Genomic DNA, 16,841 nt, shown 5'->3' with positions numbered 1-16,841 from the left:
TTTTTTTTTTTTTTTTTTTTTTGTGAGAGGGCCTTCTCCTGCTAGTAAGCTATTCTAAAGCCAGATATATTTTGCCGCAAGAATGAGAGATTTTGATGTCTGCACCCAAATGCATGAATAGTGATATGTCCCTTAAAGTTCATCCGTATATTAATTAAATAACATATCAAATTCATTAAGTATATGATATTTTGAATGAGATCAATATACATTTTACATATTTGAATTCTAATAACAACGACAAGAAATGATTGTAAGATGATCAACATATGTCATCACAGAATATATAATTTAGAAAACACAATCTACTGCTGCGTTATGTCCGATATAAATATTGAGTATGATACAGCATTAATCGATTAAGAAAATAATAATAATAATATGATATTATAGATGACAGTTTAAATTAAAAAAAAAAAAAAAGAACACAAGATTATACTATATCATATTTTATTGGCGTGCAAGCATATATCATAAAGTTAGAAACACCGGACTATATAATCAAATATAAGTATACTATAGCAGGATTATATTATATTGGCATGTAGAGAAAACAAATTTATGAATGTTAAGAGAAGAAATAAATGATATTTATACCAAAATTGTTTATATAAAAATTACACGTGGCATTGATCTGATTTGAGGCGGTGAACAGGAGGTGCATAGGTGGCTGACATTTATTTTAAAAAGGTTATATACAAATAAAAATTTCTAAATAAAATTCATAATGTATGAAATAAGAGAAATAATGAAAAAATAATGCCGTATGGACATTATGAATTTTAATGCATTATAAATACAAAACTTGAAAGAATAATGAACTTTAAAAAAAAAATTGAATATGTGATGTATATTAATATAGTTCTACATGTTTTATTTTTTTTAAGATTTTAATTCACGTAATAATATGAGAAAACTAAGAAAAAAGAAAAAATGAGCCTATAGAAATGAAATTTTGGTTAATTAATGATAATTCACATAATTATTACTTATAAAATCATGACATATTAAGAATAATATTTTTGGATATTTTTGGATTTCCAACATTTTTGTGGATGTTAATTTATTTGTTTACTAATTATTATTTTTTGTTAAATTTAAAATACTAACTAACATACATATTATCTCATATGATGCTCATATTATTTTTGTTATTAAAATTTTAACTCTAATCCATGAAGAAGTGAATTAAAATACAGTTTTACGATGAAATAGATAGTTAAATGTGATTACCAAACTAAATGTTTAATGATGAAATTTATTTTAGATTAAAAAATTATCAAATACTAATGTGTATCATTTTAAAAAAATTATTTAAAAGTATTAGCAATTTTTTATGTTTGATTTTATAAATTTCAAAACATGTATATTTGTAATGCATACGTGGAAACATAAAATAATTTGAAATAAATAATAATTTATAGGAATGAAATCTTCAATTATTTCATGAGAATGCATGTATATCTTTAAATATGTTTTATTTTATAAATTTTACTCTTTAAAATTAATTATGACATTAGGTCAATTTAATACTTATGAGATAACAATATATCAAATATATTTTAAATAATGTTGATTCAGTTTTTGCTAATTATATTTTTTAATTTTTTATTATCAATTCTAACTAAGATATAGATTTGCTATGATGTATTAATTGTGTTTCATATAAACTATTTAGTTTTAAGCATTAAGATGAAATGTGCAAAACTTAAAATATGGTCTATTATAACGGTATAGATATTTAAATTGTACTCTTTATGTCCCATTTTATAAGAGGTTTTGGGTAATATTACAAAAATTAAGAAACAATATAAAATTTTATTCTTTATAAAATTTCAACCAATAAGAAAATATACCAAAAAATTCAAATATACAATCTAAAAACATATATACTACTAACATTTTATTTCTTTTCAGAAGAAATTTTATATTTTTTAGTTCCGTTATTTATGCGGATTAGATATATATATATATATATATATATATATATATTATATGGAAGGAAAAATAAAAAAGCAGAAAATTAACCAAATCGAATCGAGTAAGAGCCCAGTGCGGTTTGCAATATTAGGCCCAATAGAAGTCGCACGACGAGCCTCTAGTACAACTAATTTGACTAGAAAGCCAATATATACTGACCAAGTGTACATGCGTTCGTACTTATAACAAAGACATCTGACATCTCTAACATTTCGCACAACCACGACACTGAGACATCATGGCCAATGAAATACCTGCCAACAGGATTCTCAAGAGCGAAAAGCAGGCTAAAAGTTTCACGTTCAAATTATAAGTTTTGTTGATAATGACTAATGAGTAACATTTGGTTTTGTCTAGTAATTAATATGTATGTTTCGTTTGGTCGTGATCCTTAAAGTACATCATGGGAACATCAGCGCGTATCCAAGAGAGCATGTATTGCTCACGGAACTTCGAAAAAGCTACCGTCCAAAAAAATATGGTAATTTTTTTTTTTTGTTAAAGGGTATTCTATTAAAAATATATGTCCAATGGGCTATTTCTGAATATAAGCCTATACAAAATTCTCTAAGGGTCCGATCCGTTACAGTAAACCGAACTAAACCAATGAAAATACAAAACTGACTGGGATTACAAATCGAACCAAACCGAAACTGAAAACCCTAATCTACAAACGTAGAACACGTTTGTAGCTGCCGTCCAACAAAGCTGCGGATGCTTACCGGATCAGGACCTCTGGTAAGCCTGGACGACGGTAGCCGAACGGAGATGGTGATCCAAGATCTGTTGTCCATCCCGCCACCGTAGAGCCGCGTTTAGGAGGAGGAAGAGAATCGAGCTCGTCGTCGTCGAAGAAAGTTCTTGCTCGGTCGTGAAGGAGAAGACAGTAGGGAGTAGATAAGAGACCTTCGACGGTGGCTTAGCCTCGCCGGATCGGAGTCTACCTCCCCTATCGAGACCGATCCGGCGAAACCTCCAGAATCTTCGACCCCAGGTCTAACTGTCTTCCTCCGCCGTTCCTCGCCGTGAATCTCCTTCTTCCACTCTGCATCGCTATTTTGCCGATAGAGTTCTTACCGGTGAAATCGCGCAGATGCTTCTCCCTTCCACTGCCCCCTTGATCTTGTTTTCATGGTGTCGCCGAGAAGATGCGGGGTCACGGATGAAGCGCCATAAGCCGTAGGGTCCTCATTGTCACCGGAATTGACGGAGGATCCGCCGTCGGTGCAAGTGGTTGTGATCAGAAGAAAAAGTTTTTGGGAGAGAAAAAATCGACGCGAGTGAGTATCACGCGCACGACTTTTCTCTCAAATAGTATATTGCAAGTGTTTTTTATTTGATTCCTAAAAATATGGTAATTTAATTTGTAAGTTTTAATCTATAACGATTTTTTTTTCCTTTTAATAATAGTTTGAGATTTGGAATAAACAAAATCATGTCAATATATGTAGTTTGTATGTTTTGTTAAAATCGTTAATAGTTGTTGTATTTTTATAAAATTTTACGTTTTTAATTAAAGCACTCTTGAGCTCGGTGTGTTTTCACCGGTTACTCACTTCTTACCACAGTACTTGCTTTGCCTGATGATGACCGTGTTATATAATGTTTCTTGCTATTAATTTTTTGTTGTATTTCATATTTATTTGTTTTTAGAAATAAAAATAGAAAATTATGTAAATGGATACTCTTTTGGATGTAGATGGCTGCAGTATAATAGACATTGATCACAAAGAAGCTTATTACGAAGTGGGACTAGAGTTTATCAACAAGGCATGGTTCCGATGGTCTTAAGGCCTTAGACCGAGTCAACGACGTACATGAAATGTTGTGCTATTATCTTTGAGTACTAAAGCTTATTTCACTTATTTTGATAGGTCATAACTCATAAATTGGAAAAAGCAGAAACAAGAAATTGATTTTCCATTTGCCAATGCTTCCATGAGAGGCTTTTGAAATTGGTGAAGGTAGGAAAGAAGGACCACTGCGTTCGACAAGACCTTGTGGTTTGGTTTTGTGGCTGAGGATGAAGAAGGAGTTCTGGATCCAGAGCATATGAGAGAATATAGAGTGGTTCTTATAGGGTCAATTATAAGAAATAGATGAATACACGTACTAAAACTAAAAACGAAATCAAATAAAATAAATAAAACATAGAAAAATGTATATAAATGAGGTAACAAACTTTTTTTGGTTCTGTTTGTTCAGCTTTTTGGGGTAACATGTAATATGTGTGTGTTTGCCTTTAGAAAACAAACACATGCATATGCACACTACACTAGCTTCTTTCATTCCATTTTTTCTGCCAAAATTACATATCCACCCAAATCATATGACATAAGTGTCCTTTTTTCAGTTAATTCATCAGCCAATTTTGAAGCTACTATTTAAAGCCAACGTAGACACATGTGCTAACACTCAATAAAGGGATTCTTTCGAGCAAGAAGAGAAAGAGATGGATGGTCGATTACCTGACAAAGGGATTCTCAAGAGCGACGCTCTCAAAGAGGTTTTTGTTTTGCTAGTCTCCTATCAATTAAGAAATATAAGAACCAGTGACCACTATAGATTTGTAAATAAATGTGCTTGCTAGCTTATACGACTGCATGATGTGTGTTACATATGATAACGCAGTATATCATGGAAACGACGGCATATCCAAGAGAGCACGAATTGCTCAAGGAACTTCGAGAAGCTACAATCCAAAGATATGGCAATTTGTAAGTTTGAATCTATTGGACTATATTGTAAACCAGTAATTAAGATATGTATGATTTGTAGAATTATATATTTTATAAAATTAACGCAGAAGCGAGATGGGGGTTCCGGTTGATGAGAGTCTATTTCTATCGATGCTTGTAAAGATCATCAACGCGAAAAACACTATCGAAATCGGTGTGTTCACGGGTTACTCGCTTTTCACCGTAGCTCTTGCTTTACCTGAAGACGGCCGTGTAAATGATTCTTCTTCTTGCATGCTAATCACACACAAAAAAACCTTACAATTATTCATGTTAGGGTTTAATTATTCTCGTGTGTGGTTAACAATTTTTTTGTTGTTGTTGTATGCAGATTACTGCGATAGACATTGACCAAGCAGGTTACAATTTGGGACTAAAGTATATGAAAAAAGCAGGTGTTGATCACAAGATCAATTTCATTCAATCTGATGCTGTTAGAGGCTTAGACCAATTATTATTGAACGGGGTACGTCGTAAATTAGTTCATATATATATATATATATATATATATATCTTAATTACTAGTCTCAATCCATTGGATTATGTACATAAATTAATTTATATTTTTAAAACCAAAGAAATATTCAATTTTGTATATATGAAAAAAGCATTTTTCTATCATTGTTTGAAAAGTATTTAATAAAGTTATTACTTAAAAAATTGAACAAAGAATAATTGTTATTCGGTCCATAATTTTTAAGAAACCGTATTAACCTAATCAATATTTTGTTTTGGGCTAATGGTACGGTGAAGGAGAAACAAGAGTATGACTTTGCATTTGTGGATGCTGACAAGACGAACTACGTTCACTTCCTTGAGAAGCTGCTTAAGTTAGTGAAGGTTGGAGGAATCATCGCGTTCGACAACACCTTGTGGTTCGGTACTCTAATTCAGAAGGAAGAAGAAGTTCCAGGCCATATGAGGGCTTATAGAGAAGCACTTCTAGAGTTCAACAAGATTTTAGCTCAAGACCCTCGAGTCGAAATCGCTCAAATATCTATCGGAGATGGTCTCACACTATGCAGACGCCTTATATGATGAAGACACATGTTTACAATAAAAACTGTTATATGCTACAATAATGAGTTTGTAATGATAAATTACCTAATAACAAAAACTTCTCTTTCAATTTGCAAAGAAGGTTTGGAATATGATTTTTTATTATGTTGCGGCAAAATATTGACAATGATAAAACTTTGAGGGTTTAATTGGTAAATTAAGATAAACATTGACATTTCTAAATCAGAAATCTCAATACTTAGTTTTTTTTTTGAATGTTCAAAAGCTGCCAGATTGAGAATATTTCGTTGAAACTTCATAATAGCGGCGAATCTGATTCGATTTTGGGTTCTAAAGCTCTCGACATCTCTCACTTGTAGATCCTCACATCGCTTAACCCATTTCACAAGTGAGATTTTGTTCTCTTTCCTCTTCGATTTCGTTTGTTTTCTACTGAATTTGGATTTCAGGGGGTTTACGAGAATCGAATGAAGTTGTGTTTTTACAGAGATGGGTTCGTGTCTATATGCATTTACCAATGATGGGTTTTGAGAAAAGTGTTTTCTTTTTTTTTGGCTATGTGTGTAGGTGGATCTTGAGAAATCGATTTTGCAAGTTCTTAAAGCTTTGTGATGGCTAAAAAGGAGAGACCTAGACCTCAAAAGTTGTCTGTTTACCTTTATATACCTAATATTGTTGGTGGGTCATTGATATATATATCTTAACTCAGCTTTTTTGTTTTACTTAGCATTAAAGATTTTGTTGTTGTGATGATTTTTTTTTTGTATTGATTGCTTCAGGGTACATGCGAGTTCTCTTGAACTGTGTTGCTTTTGCTGTGTGTTTCTCCAACAAGACACTTTTCTCTGTCCTTTATTTCTTCAGGTCCTGCAACTTTCCATTTAAGATTTATCTATCATGTTTTGGGTAATGGCTTTAACAGTCATTTTCTGATCAATGTGGCTTTCTCTAGCTTTTGTTGTGATGCTGTGGATGGCTGGGTTGCTCGTAGATTCAACCAAGGTTCAGTTTCTTCTCTCTTGTTTTATAAATTCACATTTTCATTGCGTATGATTAGTTAAAAGATCCTATGATCAAGATTAGGATAGTATGTTGCTAGTGTCTAGTTCCAATGTAATAGGCTTTTTTTTTGCTTTGTGGTTCTATAATCTAAGACATGCATCACATGCCATTACTAGAATATGTAAGAAGCTAGAACTTGACTCGCTTCTGTTCTTTCTTCCTCAGTTTCAACATTTGGAGCTGTTCTTGACATGGTCACAGATAGGTGAATCTTCTTCGACATGTATGAAAGGATCAACCTATTTATCTGTTTCATAAGTTCTAACATTTTGTTTGTGGTCATTTTGGGTTATAGAGTTAGCACGGCCTGTCTACTCGTGATTCTCTCTCAAATCTACAGGTGAGGATATGTCTATGTACTACGGTATCTCTTTTCTGTAGCATCTCTGGAGTTTGGTTTAGAATGGTTTCTTCCTTATCTAATGCATTTTTCTTTCTCTTGTAAATAGGCCTAGCTTGGTCTTCCTTTCATTGCTGGCTTTAGATATTGCTAGTCACTGGCTGCAGATGTACAGGTATGCTAATTAACACTTTCTTATTGCACCGTGAATAACTTCTTTAAAATCTCCAGTTTCTAACCCATTACACAACTCGCAGTACGTTTCTAGCAGGGAAGAGCAGCCATAAGGATGTGAAAGACAGCACAAGCTGGCTTTTTAGACTCTACTACGGAAACCGGATATTTATGTGTTATTGCTGTGTTTCTTGCGAGGTGATTGAATCAGTCTCTTTATTTCCATGTTAATCCTTTAAAACGATGTCATCCTTCTTATACGGCAAATCTTCTTCAAATTGTGCAGGTTCTGTATATCATCCTTCTTCTCATTGCAAAGAACCAATCCGAAAATCTCCTGAATGTTAGCTTCTCTTCTTCTTTCATTTACTTAGCTCTCAGTCTTACTGCTGCTCAATTACTAAAAGATGGCTTTCACTGCAGGTCGTAGTTTCCACATTTACTCAGATTTCACCACTCTCTTTTCTCCTGGCTTTGACATTGTTTGGTTGGTCGATGAAGCAAACCGTCAATGTCATTCAGGTAAAAGCTAATAATACCTTTGCCAAATCTGCCACTAATCCCCCTTTACTAGAAGCTGTTTTGGTTGGTTCTAATTCGATTTTGACTTGTGGCAGATGAAAACGGCTGCAGACGTTTGTGTACTGTATGACATAGAGAAGCAGCAGAAGCCTTGATCTTCCCTTTTTTTCTGAACCTGCAACTCTTCTTTTTTTTTTTTTTAACTGTGTGTTTTGTTTTCACTGTGGATGTAGATAATTGTTTTTAATGGAGATGAAGAATATTAATTTGCCTTTTGACATAATCTTGTTTTGTACATATAATCTTGATTACTATTTTATTCAGTTTATGATGCAGAGTTGAGTCAGATACGGATACGGACACGTCAGCATTATCTCGTTCTGAAACGTAAGGTCGAGACTCAGATAATACAAACGAATCAGTTCTTTGTCTGTCACTCATCATCAACATATGAACCACACCAAAAACAAAACAAAAAACGTAGATAATAATCATCCAAAATCGACCGTTGGATCTTGATTTCGATTTCGAACCACATAAATCCTACTGACTGAGCTAAAGAACTGAACTTTTTTTAAAAGGCAGGACCTCCTCTGTTTTCCAAATTCTCACCACAGAAACAACTGAAGCTTTCCCTTTTCTCTGCCATGGCGAAACCAATGTCCATCGAAGTGTACAACCCGAATGGGAAGTACAGAGTCGTCAGCACAAAACCGATGCCTGGTACTCGCTGGATCAATCTCTTGGTAGACCAAGGTTGTCGTGTTGAGGTATGATTCTTTCTTGTTTCTAAGCATTAAGAATATTACAGTTTTTGATGAATTCATATTAAAGTTCTGTTATTTTTTTGAATAACAGATATGTCATTTGAAGAAGACGATCTTGTCTGTTGAAGATATCATTGATCTGATTGGAGACAAGTGTGATGGAGTCATCGGTCAGGTAATGATATGATGAAAAAAAGAGAAATATGACTGTGTCTTCTATACCAATCCATATGGAAGGGAAGTAAAAATGGGTTACGTTTTGGTTTGTTATAGTTGACGGAAGATTGGGGAGAGACTCTGTTTTCAGCTCTGAGCAAAGCTGGAGGGAAAGCTTTCAGTAACATGGCCGTTGGTTACAACAACGTCGATGTTGAAGCTGCCAATAAGTATGGAATTGCCGTCGGTAACACTCCGGTAATAATATCGAGAACTATCCTAAAATACAACAAAAAAACAAGTTTTAGTTCCATATTTAGGTTTAGGAAATGGTTACTAGATCATTTTGACAAGACAAAACATAAAGATGTTGATGAGTGTTGTTTGTTTGAGTTTGGATAGGGAGTGTTGACCGAGACAACAGCCGAACTAGCTGCTTCTCTATCCTTGGCTGCTGCAAGAAGAATTGTTGAAGCTGATGAGTTCATGAGAGGTGGCTTGTACGAGGGATGGCTTCCTCATCTGTAAGATCACTGCACACTTTTTTAAATCAGGAAGCCTGTTTTAGTTACGTCTTTGGAGCTTATCTGTAAATCTGGTTGTTTAATTTTTGGTAGGTTTGTGGGTAACTTACTTAAAGGACAGACTGTGGGAGTTATTGGAGCTGGACGTATTGGATCTGCTTATGCTAGAATGATGGTATGCCTCTTGGAACATGGCATTTGTAAATTTGATCATACACAAGAGCTTCTTCCTTTTGTTGACCTCTTTGAATTCAAAATACAGGTTGAAGGGTTCAAGATGAACTTGATCTACTTTGATCTTTACCAATCCACTCGTCTTGAGAAATTTGTGACAGGTATCTACAGTATCTAACAATACTCTACTCTCTTTTCGTCTTTCTTCATGTTGAAGTTCATGAGATAATGGTCTTTGGCAGCTTATGGACAATTCTTGAAAGCAAACGGGGAACAACCTGTTACATGGAAACGAGCTTCGTCCATGGAGGAGGTGCTGCGCGAGGCTGATCTGGTAAATGGAATCCGCAGAGACACAAACTGTTAGTGTAATATCTTAACTAAAAACTGAACTAGTTGTGATCTGAAACAGATAAGTCTTCATCCGGTGCTTGACAAAACCACTTACCACCTTGTCAACAAGGAGAGGCTTGCCATGATGAAAAAGGTGTGATTTCGCTTTAGCTATTTTATTTTGATCCCTTCGTATTGATGGTGTCAAGTTGATCTTGTTGTGATGGAATATATAAATGCTTTAGGAAGCAATCCTTGTGAACTGCAGTAGAGGTCCCGTGATCGATGAAGCAGCTCTGGTTGATCATCTCAAAGAGAACCCAATGTTCCGAGTTGGTCTTGATGTGTTTGAGGTACTGTCATATATGCTATGATCAACCCAAAACATAAGAGTTTATCTCTGGGGGCTTAAGAAGTAATTGGTAAATATCACATGTTTCAGGAAGAGCCATTCATGAAACCAGGGCTTGCTGATATGAAAAACGCCATTGTAGTTCCTCACATTGCTTCTGCTTCAAAGGTAACAAACTGAAACGTTTCTTTTTGTCTAAATTTAGATTATTAACAAAACTGACTTGATTCTTTTTCTGATGACGATGACAGTGGACTCGTGAAGGAATGGCTACACTTGCAGCTCTCAATGTCCTCGTATGCATTCTTAATTCAAACACCCTCTTTGTTTTATAAGATTCAAAATGACTAACTTCTGACCATCTATTTCTGAAAATGTTTTAACAGGGAAGGGTCAAAGGGTACCCGATTTGGAGTGACCCGAACCGAGTAGACCCATTCTTGAACGAAAATGCTTCACCACCTAATGCAAGTCCAAGCATCGTCAACTCAAAGGCCTTAGGTACTACACTCAAGACTCATGCCTCCATTTGCAGTTTAACAAAAGATTCAAACATAAACACAAACAAACAAACCATTTTCTATTCCACTTATACCAATTTGTTCCAATTGTTTATTAAAATTACTCTCATGTATATATATATCTTTGGGATTTTTCAGGATTGCCTGTTTCGAAGCTATGAGTTGAGTATGAAGAAGGGGACTTTTGGAAGAATCCTTTTAGTGAATATATGATGGTGTCAAGTTGTGTTTATGTGTAATGTATATGCAACAACCATGTTGGATCATATATAAATCACTCTTTTAAAGTGTTATATTGCTGAAGACTTTTTATTAACTTCCTTGATTCCATAAATTTGCTAAGAGTACATGTTAAGTAAACAAATAATGGTAAATGTGAGTCAAATTCAAATATTCTATTAGTGGTAGTTATAATAAATTAATAATAGTAAACTTTAATATAGCAGTGAAAATCTACAAAGGCTTTTGATATGGTTTAACCTAAGGCATTTTAATTTTAGTCGCTTTGCCATATCTACAAGTACATAATCTTATGAAAGATCTATTGACTTTGAACACATAATTTGCTGAAAAATTTAGTCTAATGTGATGATTTGAGTTGACAATGCTTCCCCCAGATTTATAAATCAATCTTATAATCATGATTGATTTTTAGATATACATATAACATATCTGATGCATCGCAAATTTCTATCTTTCTTTTATTTTGTCTTTCTAATATTTTTTTAAATGGATTTTTCCTTTATTATTGTTAATTCTATATAGTTTTAAGTAAGATTTGTTTCTATATAGAATTGAGTTATTATCTCTAATTGACTACTTAAACAAGCATTTGTTGTTAAAGGTCCATGAATTACTCTTATCGTTTGGTATATATATATATATATGAGTCATCAAATTTGCAAAGAAAGACACGTGTCTAAACGATTATGTACAAAATTATCACAATAGGTTAAATTTTCAGCAAATTATGTGTTCAAACCAATAGATGTGTCATATGATCATGTACTCGTAGATATGACAAACCGCTCCGCACCATATAGCGTAGATATAAACAATCTTCATTTGAGATGAAATTTTTTGTATATTTTGTGGATTTTGGATTTGGTTCACTTTTAATATAATATTTTAAATATATTTATCATTAAAGGTAAATGACATATTTTGTTTTGTTCAATTTAAATCGAAAGTTAGTTTGTCAAATGATATTGTTGACAACTTAACTATTTCAAACTCAAAGTCAAACTCAAAACATGTTATAAAATTACTTTACGGGTTTCTGACGCTTTAGTTAACGCCGGCGATGAAAGTTTTGACTTCTTGAATTTGGTAATAATTACAAAATATTTGATAAACAGTAATATATTTGAAAACTGAGATTGATTTTTTTGTATTAAATTTTTTTCTCCTAACAAAAATTATATATGTCTTTACTCAAATCCTAGTAATTTTAGTAACATGAAAAAATAATAATAAGTAAAATTCATTTCGTTAGCTTCAATCACATTGATTCGTAAAATTTATTAATTAAATTAAGAACAAAATATTAAATTGTTTAAAAGTAATTTTCATGTTCAATAATACCAAATTCAAGAAGAAGAAAAATTATATCAAAAAGCCGTATCAAACAAAAATTCATTGAATTTGAATACGGCTTTTTGTCGGGAACTTTAATTCATTGATTTATAAAAGGAGGACAACATTATCTGAGCCCAATTACACAAAAAAGCCCAATAAATGGAATACAGCTTTTCTTTTCAAAACTCAAACGCTGCAACGATCCTTTAGTTTCAGTACACCAGTTTAGTTCTGTGACCAACAGATAGAAACTTCAGTTTGGTCTTAAATGATTAACAATTTCGACTCTGTCTTATGTTGAGAAAAAAAAAAAACAACACTGAGATCTCGCCACGTAGAAGGCTAAAAGCAAACGTACACCACGTGGTAATGTGTCTGTGAGACCAAAACCCCATGTGACAGCCTTGCTTATGGGTTCCACTTTGGTCTCTTCTCTAAGCCACTAACGGATAAGATCAACCAAATTTTTCTTGTTGTTAGCAAACTTTACGTGCTCTTCTCTTCTCCACCCTTTGATACACTCTCTTATACTATCATAAACATCGGACGACTCAAATGTTTTGGGTATTTTAATTTGTTGGAACGATCTCACTCACATACAATATTTTTGTAATGATTATAAATTTCTGTTCATAACTCTCCAAAAGTCCACTCATACCAAACCTCGCCGAACTAATTTTCCATAATAAAAGTATACATCACTCTTAACACTAAAAGAGTAAAGAAAGAGTATTTTCATTATATTTCCAATCTCACACGCAAAAAGCCTTGAAAACGAAAATATATCCGTCTGAAGAAAAAGTGCTTTTTTCTACTTTGTTTTTAATTTCCAATCACCCAAAAAGCCGCATATAAGCATTTTCTCCATCAACAAACACAGTCAAAACTCTCTTTTTGTCTTCTCAAATTTTAAACCTCACATTCAGACAAATGAAGCTGTAATATTCTTGAATATATTCCCTTTTTCTCACTTTCTTTTTCTCCTGTAACAATAATAATCGGTGAAGAAGGCTTAGTCTGTTTTCATCATGTTTCAATCAAAAAGCCTTTATTGCTTTTTTCTCTTTTTAACCTTTCCATTACGAGAGAGCTCTCTCTAGCTTCATTCAATTTGTCTGAAACCAAAATCCAAAAGGGTATTCAACACTTTCTTTTAAAAAAATTCTCTCTCTTTTTTTTTTTCTGTTGTTCTCAGTTTCTTGATCTCAAGAAATGGTTTCCAGATCGTATTCGAATCTGTTGGAGCTAGCTTCAGGAGACTCACCAACGTTTGGACGCATGAACCGACAGATCCCACGAATCATGGCCGTAGCAGGAATCATGTCAAACATCGATAATGAGACTAAAGAAACTGATCTGTCTCCTAAAGATCGTATCATCATCGTGGCTAATGAATTACCAATACGAGCTCAGAGAAGGGTGGATGGTAATGGTAGTAGTAGTAGTAGTACTAGTAGTATTTGTTGTAGCAAAGGTTGGAACTTTTCTTGGGATAAGAATTCACTTCTTCTCCAATTGAAAGATGGGTTAGGTGATGGAGCTATTGAGGTTATCTATGTGGGTTGTTTGAAAGAAGAGATTCATCCTAATGAGCAAGAAGAAGTTTATCAAGTTCTTCTCGAGAGTTTCAAGTGTGTGCCGACGTTTTTACCTTTGGATTTGTATACTAGATACTACCATGGGTTCTGTAAGCAGCAGCTTTGGCCTTTGTTTCATTACATGTTGCCACTTTCTCCTGATCTTGGAGGTAGGTTTGATAGGACTTTGTGGCAAGCTTATGTCTCCGTGAACAAGATTTTTGCTGACAGGATTATGGAGGTGATAAATCCTGAGGATGATTTTGTGTGGGTACATGATTACCATTTGATGGTCTTGCCTACATTCTTGAGGAAGAGGTTTAACAGGGTCAAGCTTGGTTTCTTCCTCCATAGTCCGTTTCCATCCTCTGAGATTTACAAAACTTTGCCTATTCGTGAGGAGCTGCTTCGAGCTTTGCTTAACTCGGATTTGATAGGGTTCCATACTTTTGACTACGCGAGGCATTTCTTGTCTTGTTGTAGTCGAATGCTCGGTCTTACTTATGAGTCAAAGAGAGGATACATTGGACTTGAGTATTACGGTAGAACTGTGAGTATAAAAATTCTGCCTGTGGGAATTCATATGGGTCAGCTTCAGTCGGTTCTGAGCCTACCCGAGACTGAAAGGAAAGTTGAGGAGCTCATTGAGCGGTATGGTCGAATGGGCAGGACAATGCTGCTCGGTGTGGATGACATGGACATTTTCAAAGGGATAACGTTAAAGCTCTTGGCAATGGAGCAGCTACTTATCCAACATCCTGAATGGCAAGGGAAGGTTGTGTTGGTGCAAATAGCTAACCCGGCGAGAGGGAAAGGGAAAGATGTACAAGAGATGCAAGCTGAGACGTATTCAACTGTTAAGCGGATTAATGAGACCTTTGGTAGACCCGGGTATGATCCTATAGTGTTGATCGATGCACCGTTGAAGTTTTATGAAAGGGTTGCTTATTATGTAGTTGCTGAGTGTTGTTTGGTGACAGCGGTTAGGGATGGTATGAATCTTATACCTTACGAATACATAGTTTCCCGTCAAGGAAATGAGAAGCTAGACAAAATTCTAAAGCTGGAGCCGAACAATCATAACCACAAGAAAAGCATGTTGGTGGTTTCTGAGTTCATTGGTTGCTCGCCATCGTTAAGCGGAGCCATTCGTGTTAATCCCTGGAATGTTGATGCAGTGGCTGATGCAATGGATAGTGCACTTGAAGTGGCTGAACCTGAGAAGCAGCTAAGACATGAGAAGCATTACAAGTATGTGAGCACACATGATGTTGGCTATTGGGCTCGTAGCTTCCTCCAAGATCTTGAGAGGAGTTGTGGTGAGCATGGACGAAGGAGGTGTTGGGGAATTGGTTTTGGTCTTAGCTTTAGAGTTGTGGCACTAGACCAAAGCTTCAGGAAGCTGTCAATGGAACACATAGTATCAGCTTATAAGAGGACAAAGACACGGGCTATTCTTTTGGACTATGATGATACTTTAATGCCACAGGGCTCTATCGATAAAAGACCATCATCAAAGTCAATCGACATATTGAACACCTTGTGTAGGGACAAGGGCAATTTGGTGTTCATTGTTAGTGCTAAAAGCCGAGATACATTGTCGGACTGGTTCNCGAATACATAGTTTCCCGTCAAGGAAATGAGAAGCTAGACAAAATTCTAAAGCTGGAGCCGAACAATCATAACCACAAGAAAAGCATGCTGGTGGTTTCTGAGTTCATTGGTTGCTCGCCATCGTTAAGCGGAGCCATTCGTGTTAATCCCTGGAATGTTGATGCAGTGGCTGATGCAATGGATAGTGCACTTGAAGTGGCTGAACCTGAGAAGCAGCTAAGACATGAGAAGCATTACAAGTATGTGAGCACACATGATGTTGGCTATTGGGCTCGTAGCTTCCTCCAAGATCTTGAGAGGAGTTGTGGTGAGCATGGACGAAGGAGGTGTTGGGGAATTGGTTTTGGTCTTAGCTTTAGAGTTGTGGCACTAGACCAAAGCTTCAGGAAGCTGTCAATGGAACACATAGTATCAGCTTATAAGAGGACAAAGACACGGGCTATTCTTTTGGACTATGACGATACTTTAATGCCACAGGGCTCTATCGATAAAAGACCATCATCAAAGTCAATCGACATATTGAACACCTTGTGTAGGGACAAGGGCAATCTGGTGTTCATTGTTAGTGCTAAAAGCCGAGATACATTGTCGGACTGGTTCAGTCCTTGTGAGAAGCTTGGAATTGCTGCTGAGCATGGCTATTTTCTGAGGTAATCAACTGAAACTTCTTATTTCCATGCATTACCCTTAATCTTATAACTCATAATATATCTGACGACTACAAAGGCTGAGAAAGGCAGAAGAATGGGAGAACTGTGTGGCAGCAGCAGATTGTTCATGGAAGCAAATTGCAGAACCTGTGATGGAACTCTACACCGAGACAACTGATGGATCAACAATCGAAGACAAAGAGACCGCTCTTGTCTGGAGCTATGAGGACGCTGACCCTGATTTCGGCTCATGTCAAGCTAAGGAACTTCTAGATCATCTTGAAAGTGTCCTTGCCAATGAACCTGTTACAGTCAAGCGAGGGCAGAACTACGTTGAGGTCAAGCCGCAGGTTTGTGTCACCATTGAGACCCTCAGAATACCTTGCCATTTGTTTCAGCTTGTACCGTCATGACTCTTCTTTGTTCTTCTTGTTGTAATGTAGGGCGTGAGCAAAGGACTTATAGCAAGAAGAATGCTTTCGATGATGCAAGAAAGAGGAACACTTCCTGAGTTCGTTTTATGTATTGGAGATGACCGGTCTGATGAAGACATGTTTGAGGTGATATGCAGTTCCACTGAAGGCCCTTCGATTGCCCCAAGAGCAGAGGTTTTTGCTTGTACTGTCGGACAAAAGCCTAGCAAGGCCAAGTATTACCTGGATGACACAAGTGAAATTGTCAGGTTAATGCACGGTTTAGCTTCTGTTACAGACCAGATCACTCCTGTTTAATAATCGCAGAGAACGTATCAGTGACTAG

At 35.4% G+C, this 16,841-nt stretch overlaps 4 protein-coding genes and 1 pseudogene across 8 annotated transcripts in view; all 5 read left to right on the top strand.

Annotated features, from left to right (window-relative positions):
- On the top strand, nt 3,658–4,083 carry LOC109132935 (annotated as a pseudogene).
- Nucleotides 4,382–5,898, top strand: LOC104787838 (tapetum-specific methyltransferase 1). Its single transcript, XM_010513487.1, has 5 exons — nt 4,382–4,486; nt 4,612–4,697; nt 4,787–4,931; nt 5,050–5,184; nt 5,472–5,898. Exons 1-5 carry the CDS (start codon nt 4,433–4,435, stop codon nt 5,754–5,756), a joined length of 705 nt encoding a protein of 234 aa, XP_010511789.1. The 5' UTR covers nt 4,382–4,432; the 3' UTR covers nt 5,757–5,898.
- On the top strand, nt 5,991–8,164 carry LOC104787837 (CDP-diacylglycerol--inositol 3-phosphatidyltransferase 1-like). Its single transcript, XM_010513486.2, has 11 exons — nt 5,991–6,126; nt 6,306–6,416; nt 6,518–6,602; nt 6,691–6,740; nt 6,966–7,005; nt 7,096–7,140; nt 7,250–7,315; nt 7,398–7,512; nt 7,601–7,657; nt 7,738–7,836; nt 7,932–8,164. The coding sequence occupies exons 2-11, from the start codon at nt 6,350–6,352 to the stop codon at nt 7,989–7,991; spliced, it is 684 nt and encodes a 227-aa protein (XP_010511788.1). The 5' UTR covers nt 5,991–6,126; nt 6,306–6,349; the 3' UTR covers nt 7,992–8,164.
- LOC104787836 (glycerate dehydrogenase HPR, peroxisomal) lies at nt 8,284–10,979 on the top strand. The gene is made up of 13 exons (XM_010513485.2): nt 8,284–8,606; nt 8,695–8,778; nt 8,877–9,017; nt 9,162–9,283; nt 9,377–9,458; nt 9,546–9,618; nt 9,700–9,791; nt 9,870–9,944; nt 10,036–10,143; nt 10,233–10,310; nt 10,394–10,438; nt 10,529–10,643; nt 10,802–10,979. Exons 1-13 carry the CDS (start codon nt 8,484–8,486, stop codon nt 10,822–10,824), a joined length of 1,161 nt encoding a protein of 386 aa, XP_010511787.1. The 5' UTR covers nt 8,284–8,483; the 3' UTR covers nt 10,825–10,979.
- The window catches only part of LOC104787834 (alpha,alpha-trehalose-phosphate synthase [UDP-forming] 6-like), a 5,157-nt gene continuing 1,224 nt past the window's right edge, over nt 12,909–16,841 (top strand). Inside the window, exons 1-5 of one of the 5 annotated variants that reach the window (XM_019246071.1) lie at nt 12,915–13,377; nt 13,465–15,414; nt 16,017–16,082; nt 16,159–16,432; nt 16,526–16,841. In XM_019246071.1, the coding sequence (XP_019101616.1) occupies nt 13,520–15,414; nt 16,017–16,082; nt 16,159–16,432; nt 16,526–16,813 (2,523 nt within the window). In that variant the 5' untranslated portion in view covers nt 12,915–13,377; nt 13,465–13,519 and the 3' untranslated portion in view covers nt 16,814–16,841. Of the gene's footprint in view, nt 15,415–15,515; nt 16,083–16,158; nt 16,433–16,525 lie in introns of all 5 variants that reach the window. The other 4 variants (XM_019246070.1, XM_010513481.2, XM_010513482.2 and 1 more) reach the window with 4 other exon arrangements.

Source organism: Camelina sativa, chromosome 5 (assembly GCF_000633955.1).
Source record: "Camelina sativa cultivar DH55 chromosome 5, Cs, whole genome shotgun sequence".
Classification (NCBI taxonomy): Eukaryota; Viridiplantae; Streptophyta; class Magnoliopsida; order Brassicales; family Brassicaceae; genus Camelina; species Camelina sativa.
The sequence above is the reverse complement of the archived record's forward strand: the minus strand, read 5'-3'. Positions and strand labels throughout refer to the sequence as shown.